The 16,755-nt window shown below is 32.2% G+C and overlaps 2 protein-coding genes across 9 annotated transcripts; one reads left to right on the forward strand and one right to left on the reverse strand.

The window, feature by feature from the left end:
* Positions 1 to 1,471: 1,471 nt before the first annotated feature.
* On the reverse strand, positions 1,472 to 3,805 carry LOC25482335 (rust resistance kinase Lr10). Of its 5 annotated transcripts, none has more exons than XM_024775488.2 (3): positions 3,176 to 3,302; positions 2,933 to 3,045; positions 1,472 to 2,748 (listed from the first exon to the last, which is right to left on the reverse strand). In XM_024775488.2, exons 2-3 carry the CDS (start codon positions 3,024 to 3,026, stop codon positions 1,646 to 1,648), a joined length of 1,197 nt encoding a protein of 398 aa, XP_024631256.1. In that variant the 5' UTR covers positions 3,027 to 3,045; positions 3,176 to 3,302; the 3' UTR covers positions 1,472 to 1,645. The 5 variants fall into 5 exon arrangements, with proteins under 5 accessions (XP_024631256.1, XP_024631254.1, XP_024631255.1 ...); XM_024775486.2 differs by having other exon boundaries at positions 2,933 to 3,048; positions 3,155 to 3,290; XM_024775487.2 differs by having other exon boundaries at positions 3,155 to 3,289.
* Positions 3,806 to 5,291: 1,486 nt separating this feature from the next.
* Positions 5,292 to 15,070, forward strand: LOC25482336 (rust resistance kinase Lr10). Of its 4 annotated transcripts, XM_024776302.2 has the most exons (5): positions 5,292 to 6,000; positions 6,926 to 7,078; positions 10,037 to 10,072; positions 12,922 to 12,945; positions 13,687 to 15,070. In XM_024776302.2, exons 1-5 carry the CDS (start codon positions 5,328 to 5,330, stop codon positions 14,919 to 14,921), a joined length of 2,121 nt encoding a protein of 706 aa, XP_024632070.2. In that variant the 5' UTR covers positions 5,292 to 5,327; the 3' UTR covers positions 14,922 to 15,070. The 4 variants fall into 4 exon arrangements, with proteins under 4 accessions (XP_024632070.2, XP_039689609.1, XP_024632073.2 ...); XM_039833675.1 differs by lacking the exon at positions 12,922 to 12,945; XM_024776305.2 differs by lacking the exon at positions 10,037 to 10,072.
* Positions 15,071 to 16,755: the final 1,685 nt, after the last annotated feature.

Raw genomic sequence — 16,755 nt, forward strand, 5'->3', positions numbered from 1 at the left:
TGAATTTATCAAATATTAGTATAAAGTAATTGTTGTCCTTTTCATTAGATCAAGGTTACATATATATATATATATATATATATATATATAATAGGTTAGTCAAACCTTGGGTAAAAAAATAAAGGTAAGTCAAACCTATGAATAATGGCCGACATGCGTGTGGTCATGAGCACATGTTACCATATTCTCAAACAACATGGGAAATATATACAAGTGAGATCTTTAATTTGTCTTTGCTTATTTTTGTTTTCTTTATTTTCTATTAATGTTCTATTCTGCTTAATTAAGTAGTTGGGGGCTTGAGTGGTTAATGAGAGGCAATTAAAGTAAAAAGATAGTATAAGTCCTTATGGACACGTCATAAACTTTTTATAAGCTCTCATAACCCAGATAGCCTCCCAAATGCTTATGGGAGCAGATAAGTTCAAATAAGTCAATTCAAACTAACTCTTATTCTACAATGTACATCATTCATGCCTACTATTTTTCTCCGTATTGTCTTGTTATTGTAGTCTTCTTCCTCTCATAGATTACTGATAAATTATTTATTTTGTTGTCTAAACAAGGGAATTGTTGTTCTTGTTTTCCATCCAGCAGACGAAGGAGGTGTAGGAGCTAAGAAAATATTAGATTCTAGAGCGTTAGAAAATGTTTATGTTATCTTTGGATTACATATTGATCCGGAGTTACCAATTGGTGAGATGGAATTTAGGTCTGGTCCAATATTTGTAGAAAGTGGCTTCTTTGAAGCAAAAATAAGTGGAAAGGGGGGTCATGCTGTTAGTCCCCAACACACTATAGATCCTATATTGGCAACTTCAAAAGTGATTATTTGGTTACAACAACTTGTTTCTCGTGAGACTGATCCTTTAGACACCTAGGTGAATTGAAGATGAAAGGTTGTGCATTATCAATATTTTCTTTCGGGGTTGTCATGTGAATTGGAGATGAACATCTTCATTATTTTGTTGTAACCATGTATAGGGAACTCAATTGATGATGATTGAGAAATGGAATGAGAAGACATTGTTTGAAGAGAGTGAGTTTTTACTTTTACGGCGCAAGGTATGAAGGATTGGGCATGAAAGATATGAAGAAGAAAGAAATAACGGAGAGATGAAGAAGGTGGAAAGATTGGTTTTTAAATTTCAAAATTTGATGATTACGTTTTTTAATTTCATCCCTATGTAAATATTCGTTTTTGGTTTTATTCCCTCTAATCACAACACTTATCATATTTCATGCCACATAAGCGTGTTTTGCCAACTCAGAAAGTGACATGTGTGCCTTCGTTAGCCGGCACAACTTATTTTTAACGGAAGTTAATGTTTGGGACCAATTTCTAAAAGTTAACAAGATCCAAGGGTTGTTTCGCCAAAAAAAATACTCGGACTAAAAGCAAAAACACGCCAACTTACAAGGACCTTTTACATATTTAAGCCTAAAATTTATAATATATATGTGTGTGTGATGGATTGAACTAAACTAGTAATATACCGTTCAATTGAAAGTTTATAAAATATGACCTTTTGGGTATCTTTACAAAATTATAAAACTATTTTCTACTGAATGCATCAAGATTAACATCACACCTATATGTAAGATGTTAAACATCTGATTTTTATTCTATTGTGATTACCTTATCTCATTCATGTATAGCTTCCAACTCTAAGGTTGAAAATTTTGTTTTGGTTTCCACAACTCTGGACGTCGTCGAGTTAAAAGGGTTTGGGGGAACAATCAAGTTTTCTTCTTCTAGAGCCTCTAACATTTTGAGCACAACTGTTATAGATGGACGATTTATTGGATTCCACTGTATGCACCATAGTCCTACGATTGCGAGTTTCTTTAAAATTCTATCATCTTCTGCTCCTTCAATATTTACGTGAATATCTCGGCCTTCAAGTAGATTGTGAATCCATTCTGGATATAGAACTTGGAAATTTTCCTCAGACAACTGACCTATATTTTTTCTTCCTCCAACCATTTCAAGAAGTAACATCCCATAACTATATATGTCAGCTTTATACGATACATTTCCAAAGTTCCTCGAAAACACTTCAGGTGCAATGTAACCTAAAGCCCCTCTTGCAGCAGTTACTGACACTTTGCTTTGATTTTTAGAGCACAATTTCGCCAAACCAAAATCAGTAATTTTTGGAACAAACTTGTCATCTAATAACACGTTATAGGGATTAATATCGAAGTGAAGAATTTGCTGATCACAACTCATGTGAAGATACTCAATACCTTTGGCTATGCCAAGAGCAATTTGTTGTAGCTTCTCCCATCCGAGAAAATGGTCCATATCATCAGGTCGGGTTATGAAGTTCTGTAACGAACCATTTGGAAAGAAATTATAAACAAGAGCACGGTAGGATCCATCGGCGCAAAATCCAACCAAGCGAACAACATTGATGTGATGAATTTTTCCCATAGCTTTCACTTCGTTAATGAACTCTTTTCCATCGCCCTCGGTGTTTTTAAGCATCTTCACAGCCACAAGAATTTCATTAGATAATTTACCTTTGAAAACTGCACCATGAGCTCCTTCACCTAACTCTTCCCTAAAATTATTTGTAATCCTCTTTATATCAACATAAGAGAATCTTGCAGGGTTGAGTGCCCTGTAATCCTCTAAGAACTTTTCGATTCTAGTCTCATCTTCACCTTTCAGTTTAAAATAGCTATAGAGATGCAAACAGGCTGCAATAATCAGTGTTATCATAACGGAACCTACGAACACAACTGCATAAAACAACACTAATTAATCTATGAGTAATTATCGTGTAGGGGCGAATATAATTATACATCGACTTTAAGCACACTGAATTAAAACATATGACAAAAACTTGAAGAAAAATAGTTAAATAATGGACAAATTCTTAACAGCAAATTGAATTAACCATCAGAAAAAGAATGTATCTCTAACCTGTGGCATATAGAATTATCTTCTTAGTAGGTTTGTGATGACGATCAAAACATTCTATCTCGTCTTCAGTTCCATTGTTTTTCAGTTTACACATCTTGTCTTCTACTTCACACCTGCTACAATTGGGTTTTGACCATGTCATAACCAAAATATTCTTATATTGCAAGGACAACGATGAAAAAATAATATCTAAAGTCTTGGTGCAGAGTATTGGGTCCAAACCCGAATCAAGGAATCGTGTACCAGAATCAGCAAAATAAACCGGGCAGGTTAATGAACTACAATCCATGAAAGTGTAGCTATTATTGGAGTCGGATCTTGCAAATAATTGAAAAGGTGAAATTTGTGAATGAAGAAGCTTTAACAACTGTTTTGGAAGGCAATTTTCAGGATCAGATATCCATAGTTCCTGGTCGTCATAAAATATCCTCTTCACTTCTAATTGAATTGGACCAGAATGTGTAGGAAGCTCTATTAGAGTTTTTCTTGTGTCTGAACAAGTAAGCTCAAATCCGGGGTAACTGCAACCATATTTTTCTTCCCTGTCTTTAAATCGGAAGGGAAATCGGATTGGCGGACCATGAGGTCCGCATCTGAAATCCCTCCCGCTACAACCATTAACATGGCATATCACTGTGTTGCAATTGCACACCAAGATTAGAACCATGACCACCAAAATATTTGACCTGGTTACCATTTCAGTGGTTATTGATACTCAAATGCTAATTAATAAATCTAATTAATATGGTGAGATAATATATGAATGAATGATAGCATTAGAGAGATAGTTTGAATAACATATGATTTGGGGAGACATTATAAGAAGACCCAGGTATTAAAAATACTTATCTCATTACTATTGCTATAACCAACGATGGTCCTCAGCATAGGCCGGAGTGAGGGGCGGCAGTTTAGAAAATTATTTTTTAGAGACATTAAAATTATTATTTTTATTTAGTAGTTAATATTATATTATATAAATATAAACTTACTTAGATTGTTTTAACGATGTTGGTTTGAGATAGGCTCTGTTTGGTAAAAATAAGCTATAAGCTAGCTGGTAGCTGATAGCTGAAAAACTAGCTTATAGCTGATGACTGATAGCTGGTAGCTTATAGCTTAAAATTAAAGTGTTTGGTAAAGTTAGTTGTCGAAGTAGCTGATAAATATAAAATGACATAAAATGATATGTTTGTTAATTTATTTTTTTTATAAATTACATATGTAATTTTTTTTTACTTAATGTATTTTTTAAATATTCAAACTTATTTGAAATTATTTTCATCTTTACACTAATAAATGTACTTTATGAATTCAATTGACATTTTTTATTCGACAAATTTTTATTTTTTGACAAATTTATTTAACTAAACTTGTTTCGTTTATTGTATATTTTATTTAATAACATTAAATGTTATATGAATTTATCAAAAAAAATTATTATATGAATTAAAATCAAGGTCATAAAAAAAAAATGGAACACCAAAATATAGAAAACTATATCATGTAGTGACTAGTAAGCTACGAGGTTGGTTTCAATGAGCCATAAAACATGGGAACGTGGGAGGTTCTTTTTTTATTTTAAAATAATAAAATTAAATTAACAAGGTTAAAATTGGAAGAAATTATAAGAAGCTATAAGCTCAAAAGCTACTTAAAATAGCTTTTCAAAAAACGTTATAAGCTCACAAGAAAAGCTTGTTACCAAACACATCACATTTTGATCCAACAAGCTTATAAGCTAATTCAACAAGCTATAAGTTGGCTTCTTGCTGTTACCAAACATAGTAACGTGCTTCAGTCTCTAGTTTATAAGCTAATTTAACTTCTTCAAAAAAAATTACATTCATATATTTTTTTAACTCATTTTGATTAAGTTTATTTGAAATATATTTTTAAAGAACATTAATCATGAACAAATCTTTTACAACAAAAAAAAAACAAGAAGAAGAAAATTGTTTGAATAATTTAAATGACACGACTTTATTAAATAATCCAAGGGAAAGAAAAAAATTAATTAGGACCGGCCCTTACTATAAGTCTATAACAATAAGGATAATATAATACTAGTGACGATAGATTATTGAATTAGTTGTTCATGACGCAAACCATACGATCTAAAAGTCTACATTTAAAGTTTGAAAAAGATATAAGATATTTTCTGCTCCACGACTATGAAAGAAAAAATAGTATTTCTCTCAAAATAGATTGAAGAGTTGAAAACAAAAACTCAACTTCATGTTAGTTGTGTTGACCAGACCGGTTCAAAATATTCAGAACCAAAACAAGATATTGGAAATAGCATAGGAAAGTTACATAATAAGTTTTTCCATGTAAATCCTTTAAAACTATACTATACTCCAGCACCAAAACAAAACTAGCACCTTAAGTGAAAATGGTTTCAACCACTATTTTTGGACGAAAAACCAGTTATGCAAGATGTGTGATAGTATTTCTTTACTTGTTTCTACTTCCACACAAAACTTATTCACAACCTTGTTCTTCTTCCTGTGGAAAAATTTCCAACATAAATCATCCATTCCGACTAAAACACGACCCAGACCACTGTGGCAACAATTTGTACGAGTTGAATTGCGTAAACAACGTTACAGTATTGAAGCTGTTTGATGCTGAATATTTTGTGCAATCAATCAATTACAACAATTACACAATACGAGTTGTTGACCCTAATATTCAACCCAACAATTGCTCCTCTCTCCCTCGCTTCTTCTTATACCGCACCAATTTCACTTATTATACTAATTCATACGAATACAGCTTACTTCGATCAAGTTCTTACGATGGAATTGATTTATCTTCCACCTCTTATGTTTTCGATGGAATTGATTTATCTAGGCCTGTAATTTACATGAACTGTACAAGTCCACCTAGTAACAATGTGAATATGTATTATACGGATACATCTTCTTGCATGGGTCAACACAACATATATGCTATTGTTGGGGACCCACAACTTGGAATATTGGAGCCTCAATGTCGTGTTAAGCTTGTTACTCTCACATCCTTCTGGGTTCCACCACCTGTATTTAGTATCAACAACATTATAGGTACAAATATATTCTCTCTCTTATATATAATGAGGAACTTCTATATCATTTAACTGTTGAGATAACTTTATGAAAAATGCTTACGTGTGCTCTTGAGACATATGTTAAGAAGTTAAATGTAGAAGTTTTTTTTTGCAAATTGTGCATTCAATGTTTAAAAGTTTCAAAAGTTATATTTTTAATATAAAATTTATTTTTAATTTCCATTTTAAGTTCCTTAACTTATGTCCTAAGAGCACAAGTTAACCTGACTTATATTTTATTAATATATAAAAACAAATGACAAAATATGATAAGTCGTTGGATTTATCTCAATAAATATTTTAGAAATATTAATTCTGTTTCTAAATATAAGATCCTGTTGAGAATTTTCTTTTTTCTCTTTTCATAAGATCTCTTTGGTATTTTCAAATACATTAATTCTTTTTTTACCAACATACCTCTATTTATTTTATATCTTTTTCTTCAATCAACATTAAATATTATGTTGAAAACATAAAATAATTCTCTCTCTTAAAAGATAAAATTGTAAAAACAATATTAATTATAAACAAACTTATTATTATCAATTTTCTTAGTTCCCGTTATTTTTTTAAAATGATCTTATAATTAGGGACGGAAGTAGTATAAGTTTTTTATGATTTTTGTTAGTACATGTTTAAAGATATTAAGGTTTAAAATTGTAGGTTAGCATGTGTAAAACAGTCAATAGAATACCTTAATGCAGAATGTAGCTATTACTATTTTGAAACAAAAAGTTGACTCGAGAAACTTATGTTTTTAATTAATATTTTCAATCTTTCAAGAAATCAATATTTTTTTTTTTAATGAATTTAATCACTGTTTGAACTGAGATGTATTTTTATATATGATTATATACCTGTCAATTTTTGTGTGTAAATAGTACAGTATGACTTTTATATAGGCAATGTGTCATACATCGATATTCATAAGGCACTAGGCTATGGATTTGAAATTTCCTGGATACTAGCCTTTTGTCCTTGTGATCATTGCTACCTCAAGGACCCTGCCGGCGACATTCTGTGTTACGACCCCAAACCCAACTGTACCAATTGCTGTAAGACCTTGGTCCTTTGTTACATTTTCTTTCTTTTATATAAAAATATATCATTTTATTGTTAGGTTAGTTGTCAAACGTATCTATCATTTTTTTTTTTTTTAATAAACTAGGGTTTTGGAGAGAATAATAAAGGAGACGGTTAGAGTTTCCAATGACATTATAAAATAAGATTGTTTCTTTTCTCATCTATGAGCTTCTCACGCGTCTTATGTAGTTCTGATTTTAAAATCCGAACTATATAAAAATCTCATAAAACCTTTAAAAACATACTGAAATATTTCGGATTTTAGAATTCGAACAAGGCACGTGAAAAGCTCATAGGGTGAGAAAAGTAATGGTCATAAGATAATATCGAATAGACTCTTCTAAGGTAGAAAATATAAAGGTCCAATAACATGTTATTTAACACCTCCCCTCAAACTCATGGTGCAACTACAGAAAACATTGAAAGTTTATCAAACAAGAAAACATAAAAAAAAAAAAAAAAAAAAAAAGCTTACTCAATAATATAAACTTAAAATATTTAATATCTAATATTATCCCTCAAGTTAAAGCTTACTAAGCTTTAGACTTGTTACGAAATTAACCCTAAAAATAAATCAAACCAATTAATATCATAATTAACTGAGAGGAGCATCCAATGAATGAGCACCAGCCAGAGAAGAAGCAACAACATATCACACCAAACCAAATAGAAGAATCAATAGAGAGAAACAACCAAACAAAAGAGTCAGAATAGAACGAATCAATCAAACAAAAAAATAGAGAAATAATCAATCAAACATCATAACCAATAAGAAAAGGAACAATCAAGTAAACAGAAGAATCAATCGAGAGAGATAATCAATTTATTGGATTAGTAATTCATTTTAGTTAGAATTAGTCTTATATTTGTTAGTAGCTTCATTAGAAACTTGCATGTGAAGTAACTAACTCAAGTTACTTGCACGTGAAGTTATGAGTTTGTTTTAGTTGTTTGTTACATCACTTGATGTATAAATACTTCATAGCTCTTGTAAATAGATAGTTCAATTCATAAATAAAATTTACAAGTTTTATTTTCATCTCTCTCTCTCTCTCTCTCTCTCTCTCTCTCTCTCTCTCTCTCTTCTCTCTCTCTTCTCTTTTTTTCTCTCTCTCTTCTCTCTCTCTCTCTCTCTCTTCTCTCTCTTCTCTTCTCTCTCTCTCTCTCTCTCTCTCTTCTCTCTCTCTCTCTCTCTCTCTCTCTTCTCTCTCTCTCTCTCTCTCTCTCTCTCTCTCTCTCTCTCCTCTCTCTCTCTCTCTCTCTCTCTCTCTCTTCTTTTCTCTCTCTCTCTCTCTTCTCTCTTTCTCTCTCTCTCTCTCTCTCTCTCTCTCTCTCTCTCTCAAACTGTGTTGTTTTCATTCAATCTTTAGACATTGTTCCATCAAATTGGTATAGCAGAGTCTGGTTCCTTCATTGGCGTACGAAAAAATATTCACCTCATATCTTTAATTTAATATTTATATGGACTTGCCACAACATTTTCAATAAATACAAATTTATCCCAAATGATTATCCTTTAACAACAAATTACATACTGAGAAACAAACCCATAAACATTAAATTAAATTACTTTTTGAGTTTGAATATAGTTCACGTTATCCGGTTGATTCAAACATTGGCTTTGAATTATCATTTTCTAATTTATAATTAATAGCTTGCTCAAAACTCACGAGAAAAAAGAGAGAAGAAGACAAGAAAACCATAAGATGTGAATCTGAAATTTGATTATAGAGAAAAGTTTAATTAATGCGTAATTTGATTTCTAAATCCTTCTTATTTTATGGGTTGCCGAGAAATACACTTTCTTGATGAAGACATTGATGACAAAGAAGAAGAACACATTTTTTTTTCAATTTTTTAAAATTAGTGTAAATACAATTGCAATCGCCTTATTGTTAAATACTATTTTTAGTCCTCGTGAGCCTAACTCAGTTGGTAAGGATAATGAATAAAATATGCAAGGTCCGGTTTAAACCTCACCACCACAAAAAAAATACTCTTTTTAAAAATATTGAAAACATCAATCAGTAAACACGCTAGTACTAACCACGATGGAGATTGAATAACTGATTTTTCTCACTATGAAGTTGAGGTGATGCGTTATTAGCTGAGTTCCGTGCTATTCAGATAGGTCTTGATTTTTGTAGTCTAAAATGCTATGCCAACATTATTTGTGAGAGTGATTGTTTGGATTCAGTTGACATGCTTACTGATGGTCGTGATCATACCTTGCACATTTATACTACTGACATCCTTCATATTAGAGATGTTTTACATGGAAATGGTAATACAAGATTGGCGCATGTTCTTAGGGAACAAAATTCGTATGTAGATTTTACGACTAAGGAAGGATCACATGCAAGGTGCTCTACTCGCTGGAACTGCCCTCCATCAGGCATAGAATCTCTCGTTCTCAGAGATAAGCTTGAAACATAATTTTGACTCTCCCTCTTTTTTCTTTTTCTTTTTGCCTCGTTACTTTGTAACATTACAAAAAAAAACCGCAAGTAATATTTTAATAATAAATCAATGGTGAAAACCTCATTTTTGCACTATACACAAAAGTTATACTTTTGTATGCTAAACGTCACCATTAAACAAGACAACTTTTGTTGTACCCGAATTAATTTATAAATAGACTATGAGACATGATAAAATAAGGGGTAATAGATATAGTTGTTCATCTCTCGCTATTCATGACTCATTCTCCTCGTTCAATGTACAGAAAAATTATGTAACTTAAACGTTGTTCTGTATTATTTTATCTAGTTCTTATCCTATTACAAGTCAAATGGACCCCTAAAATCACATGAATGGTAAAATTTAGTTTAAAGATGGATTTAATTATAAATTATTAACAATTTGGCCTGATATTATGTATTATTTTCATCATATATGTAAAATGATTTCTTCTCTATTGCAATTTTCAGCACGTTGGTGGATGCATCTGGCCTTCATTCTATATGGTAAGGTTCTCTGATTTAATTTAAAATTTTCTTAATTTTTCGTTTTTAGTAATCTTGCACTAAGTTTATAATAAAATTCTATACTTACTTGAAGTCGAATAATATTTCATCAACTTCCCTGCATTAAGATAAGGAAGAGAGAGATTAATGTGAAATAATATAACATAGATATCGATAATCAGAGTTCGATTAAAATTAGCTACATCTTAGGACTGTTGCAGACTTTTCTATTGCAAAGAAAAATATATATTAAGTATTCCAAAATCCAATTATACTATGTTTATATTTAAAAATAATTATTTTGTTGGCTAATCTTAAAAAATAATCTTGAAAAATAAACAATTAGACTATTAGGCGAGGAAACCACCAACTGATGGAAGGATAGGTGATGCTTAAGCAGCCAAGCAAGAGGAGTTGATTCTTTATCTAGGCCATTAACTCAATACATGGGTACATAAGTCCAGACTGGGTCTAAACATAGTAAGACTAGACCATGATACATAAAACTCATGTTCCACGATTGTAGCACCACTAACAAATAAAAGGTGAGGGAAAATACATGATTATCATGGAGTTGTGCACTAAGAATGATGTCAATAGATCATGGTGTGAAGATGGAGATCAGAGCCAAACTTTGGGTGCCACAACTCCATTAGCAAGGAAGTTTTCATGCATAAACTTGCGAAATTAAACGAGAAAGGGCTCATCATTATAGGTGACGCCGTTTGGTTAATAATATACATAATTTTTGCTATAAATAGTTAGTTCATACACTATAATTGAAACATTAAGTAATTAATGTTAGCCTCGATTGAACGAGCCTTCACTGACATTGAGAATGCCAACATTTATGGCTCCTTCTAGCATTTTTAAGACACAACTAGTTGAAACACGTGACTTCAATGGTGATGACTATGTATTTAATTATAAACTATATTGATATGGGGATACATGACATAATGTATCGAGTCTCCAAAAAACTTGTTGACATTGCTAGATGTAACCAATTATGGTGACAATTTAGTCACTAAAACTCCACAAAGAGTACAAGGGAGTCAAAATATGGAAAGTGTTGTTAATCAAAGTCAATCGATCATTTCATCCGTAAGACCTCATCAGGTTCAGTCCATCCCTATACAATAAACACTTTATACTCGTTATTCCTAGCGTGGTGTTTTTTCCACAACTAATCCTCGGGGGAATCCAGTGGCAAATTGTGCTTATAATCAGGCTATCCTTCAAGTTAGACCGGTACATATGGCAAGGAAGCCACCAGAAGCAGTAGGATACATTGGAAGTGGCATATAGCATGGAAAAGAAGAAGAGATTCCCATCATGAGAAAGTAAATTTTATCCATTAAATTAAGTAAAGAACATTGTCTTATGGTACATTTTCAACACTAGATTTTTTTTCCCTATCTTCCACTATCATCTCTCCTTCGTTGCCATATTCAATCTTCAACCAAGAACATAAAAACTCTTCTTCACATGTGATCCATAAATCAGATTAAAACTAAACAACTCTAACAAACAAAATCAGATCTCGAAAAAGGAAATAAGTCTAGAAAATGGAAACAAAAGTAGATTTGAAAAATGAAAATAGACTAACTATTTATATTGTAGAGTTTTTATTCTCGAAACAACAACAATACTCATCGTCACATAAAACATATTCTTGAGAAATCCTTTCAAACCCATCACTCCAAAATTTCTCATAACAAATCTTTTTTTTTTTTAATGTGGGATTCAAGTGAGAAGAATCAAATTAAATTAGAAGATGGGTTATGAAAAAATGTGAGTGGTAAAATAATAAATTGGGGTTTTGTTACAAGTGAGTGGGTGAAGATTAAGAAGATGATTTATGAAATTGGTATTTCATCTCTCAATTGACTAAGAAGATGATTGAAGTTTATTAATTACTGAGGATAGTGGGTGAGTGGAGACCGTATTTTCATTTAAGGAAATTTTGACACATGCTAGGTTAATGGTAATGGAAGAGAGAGTGGTGGTGGAAGCTACGGTGAAAAAAAATCTAGTGTTGAGAGTTTAGGATAAAACTATGTTCTTTACTTAATCTAATGGTCAGTGTTTACTTGTCCAAGGTGGAAAACTCTTTATCTTTCCCATGTTAAACTCCACCTACATGGGAATGCCGCAAGTTCCACCTTATGGAAGTACTATGCAAGCGAGCAACATGTCTTACGCTCGAAGATACGTCTACAACCCAACAATTGGAACAATGTTTAGTTTTGGATTATCTTATACAACAACCATTGATTAATAGTCCACTGTCAGCTAATACTGAAATATTCCTTCCATAACCCAATGTATCATGTACAATCCCTTGTAGGTTTGATGACCATTAAACCAATAGTGAGTTATGTTGGTGAACAACCATGGATCATAAATCAACTTCACCAAAATAACACTATTTTGGGTCTAGGGACTTTGAGGCCTTCAAAGCTGCAAATTTTAGGTCTCAACCACATAACGTATACAATCAAGTGATTTTGCTCATAAAAATAATTCAGGGTATAAAAAAAGTTATTTTTAAATGGGGGTTCCATGGCTCCCCCTTGCACCCCCGATTGCAAAGAGCACAAATTAAAAACTAAAAAAGGAAATAATAAATAAACTTCTGAATTATTAAACGTTTACAACATTAAATAAACAAGTTAAAAAAAAAAAAAAAAAAAAAAAAACAGTTCTAAAAATATACTTCTACTTTAGCTTTCTAACGGACACAAGCTAGTATTTCCCTAATATAATTTTTTTTTTATGAAGTAAACTGCACTATAATTATGTGATCTCAAGAAAAAACTTAATTCTATTTTTTTTTTCTGTTGCAGATTTTGTCTCAGGCATTTATCAAGGTATGGATTCCATATCATCCATTCATCGTGTTTTCTCTTTTATGAATAATAAATTGCATAGTCATTACCCCTTTCTCCTTTTTCTTGTAACCCATAGAACCCGCGAGCAATACCTTTTAATGATTCTTTTGAATAAAGCTTTTTTTTTCTTTTTAAATCGAATATTTTCCATGCATTAGTACAAAGACTATTCTCCGAGTCATATAAGATTTAAATGGGCGGAAAAAAAAAAATCTAAGAGATTTAACGTTATTACATGTTCAAAATGAGAATTAAACTGAAACCTTAGAAAAGATATGTATAATATGATCTAAATGTTACGGGATTGTGATTGAATGTATTAGAAAGAAAAAAAAAAACTTAAACCCTGATTAAATTAGAAGAGATACATCTACGCTCTTTATATTTTGGTGTATGGATAATATATCGGATATGTCCCTGGATCAAAATCAAGAACTTAAGGTCTAAATAAATGGATCAAAATCACGACACGATTTCTCCAAATCGCACCATGAATTTTGACGAACCTTCAACATCAATTTTGAGTAAATTTTCAACAGCAGCTCAATGAGTAAGTAAATGCTAAGTTAACAAAGAAGTAATTCTAGGAATTTTCGCTACAATTTTCATTAATTTTACATTTTAGTTTCATCTGGTTATCTGAATCTATAATCCTATGGTTCTACCACTAGCCTAGATGTTTATCATGAGTCATGACCAAATCTTTGATATGAATTGTAGGACTTTGTGAGCTAGCAAGCATCAAATTTGATTGGGAATATAATTATAATTATGCAAACAAAGTTGGAATAGTCACAGGAAAGTATGTTTTGCCATACATTGCAGTTAGAATTATGTTGGGCATCATACTTTTCTCTGCGTTATTGATCTATACATATCGAAGAAGACATGCATCAATATATGAAAATATCGAAGATTTTCTGCAAAGTAATACACTCATGCCAATAAGGTATTCATACAAAGAGATAAAGCAGATGACAAAAGGACTCAAGGTAAAATTGGGTGAAGGAGGTTATGGAGATGTGTATAGAGGAAATCTAATAAGTGGGCCCTTTGTAGCCATAAAGATGTTGAAAATTAAATCAAAAACTAATGGCCAAGATTTCATAAGTGAAGTTGCAACCATAGGGAGAATATACCATTCAAATGTGGTAAGACTCGTTGGGTTTTGTGTCGAAGGATCAAAACGCGCTCTTGTTTACGAGTACATGCCCAATGGCTCACTTGATAAATATATTTTCAACAAAGAGGGAGTTATATCTCTATCTAACGACCAAATATATGAGATATCTCTTGGAGTGGCTCGCGGAATTTCATATCTTCATCAGGGTTGTGATATGCAAATTTTGCATTTTGATATTAAGCCTCACAACATCCTTCTGGACGAAAATTTCATCCCTAAAGTTTCGGACTTTGGTCTTGCAAAGCTTTATCCTATTGACAAAAGCATTGCCACTTTGACGGCAGCAAGAGGAACAATTGGTTACATGGCTCCTGAATTGTTCTACCAAAATATTGGGAGAATATCACACAAGGCCGATGTGTATAGTTTTGGAATGCTTTTGATTGAAATCGCAAGTAGAAGAAGAAATTTGAATTCACATGCTGAGCATTCAAGTCAACTTTATTTCCCCTTTTGGATTTATGATCAATTGGTTAAAAGTACAGTGAGAGAAATGGAAGATGTGATTATGGAGGAAATTAATGATGTTTTGAAGAAAATATTCATAGTTGCACTTTGGTGTATACAGTTGAAACCCGTTGATCGTCCTTCAATGAACAAAGTAGTAGAGATGCTTGAAGGAGATATTGAAAATATTGAAATGCCTCCAAAGCCTTTGCTATATCCACACGAAACCAATCAAGATAATCTTGATAGCAACTCAAATGAAACTGAATCAGATTGGTCAACCAGTTATGTGGAGGAAATTGTAACTAATCCTTTACTGAAGTAATTATGTATGTTTGGCATTTTGATTGTTTTGTTGTCTGATGAATTATGGCCTAATGTTACTGTCTAGTGTTTGCTTTATTTGTAAAAAATAAAACATGAATTTGTTACTTTATTACCTAAATGTAATATCTGCATGCGCAATATGTAAAATGGCTTGAGTAACTTAAGTGGTTTAAGCTAAGATATAAAGAGTCAAAGGTCCTGGGTCCATACCGAGATGGAAGATCGTATATAACATGGAACGAAATTAAAGCCCCATTTTTCCCTCCTTCTGTTCTAACGTTAACGTTTGAACTAGGACTTGTGTTATATTTGCGTGTGATTTGGGGTATTTATGAATTAGACAGAAGGAAATTAGGAGTCTTCAAAGGCTTAGAGAGAGTGTTAATTTGGTGCGTAAGATCTGAATATTGAGTTTTGATCAGCAAATTCTCTAAACAAAATTAGTGAGAAGTGTTTGCTAACAAGTGCCTTTATAAAAGTTCAAAGTGAACATTTTGTCTTCGGATTTGTGTATTCAACACATTGAAACATCAAAGAGCAACTTTTTCTATATGCAAGTTATCAATTGTTTAATCGTTAACAACTGCCCTAATGGCACTTGTTAGCAAGACCCTTATATTATATACCTTACATTTGTACTGTTATGTTGTCTCATGGCCTAATATATCAGTGTATTGTTTTCTTTATTTGTAAAATATGGAATATGAATTTGTTAGTATAGTTACTAAAATATAAGTATTGCATATGCATTATGTATAAATACCACATGTCCTTGAATTAGTGGTACGAAACTATCATTTGTCCAATCTGTATGTTTTTCATCTAGCTCCCTTTTTCTAGTTAGAGCTCTTAAGGAGTTAATCTATTTTAAGAATCTTGATATGTTGCTTTTATTGAAAACCAAGAAAAGAAAACCAGAATTGTTTTATCTCAAAAGCCATGAGTGGTTTAAGTAGTATGGCCGCTGTCAGGTGTAACATGGAAAGTAATGGTAGAGCCTATAACACCCCATTTTTCCTATCTTACGTGCTAATGATTGAACCTGGACATGTGTTATATTTGTGTTTCATTTTAGGGTATTTCTGTATTGGGTAAGTCTAGTTTATTTTTGCGTCGACGTGTATAAGTCTAGACAAAAAAAATGTTTTTTTTTTACCAGCTGCACGAGTAAATTCAGACGAGTCTTGCTCAATAAATTCCTCAAATTGCTCAACTGATCGGGTGGTAACTCCTAATCAATTTTTTTTTAGTAAACCCCAATCGGATCGTAACTCTTGATGGAAGCAAAATTTTCTGAAAATGAGAACAATATGAGAGACTTATTGAGCAAACATCAATTCAGATGGAAGTAGTGGTTTTTAAATTCCATCTCCTAAGCTCAAGAGCCCACAATAGGCCAAATGTTACCCCTTCCAACGTGGGAATTTTGCCTTTTTTTTCCTCAAAGTTATTCGGTTGGTAACTTCCGGACGGCTTATTTTTTTGTGTTTAGAAACCCTTCGGGATATATCTCCCAAACGTTGTTGCATACACGTAAAAAGAGTAAATATGGGGCCAAAAGGCCGTCGTCCCAACATGGTAACACAACCTATACGGTTCTTTTTCCTTTCAAGACTGAAAAGTCCTTCATCATCCCGAAGGACCAAGCCCAGAACTTAACCATTTTCATGCTTGTTGACTATTGTTTGCTAAAAAATAGTAATTATTTGCATACAGAACCTTTATAAGTTCTCTTCACCGAGTATATGCCATTATTGAATTTGAACATTCTAGAAATAAGGCTATATTCATGGGTGCATGGTAGAATAGGAGTAGTGAGAATGGCATGTGTT

This window comes from Medicago truncatula, chromosome 1 (assembly GCF_003473485.1).
Source record: "Medicago truncatula cultivar Jemalong A17 chromosome 1, MtrunA17r5.0-ANR, whole genome shotgun sequence".
Lineage (NCBI taxonomy): Eukaryota > Viridiplantae > Streptophyta > Magnoliopsida > Fabales > Fabaceae > Medicago > Medicago truncatula.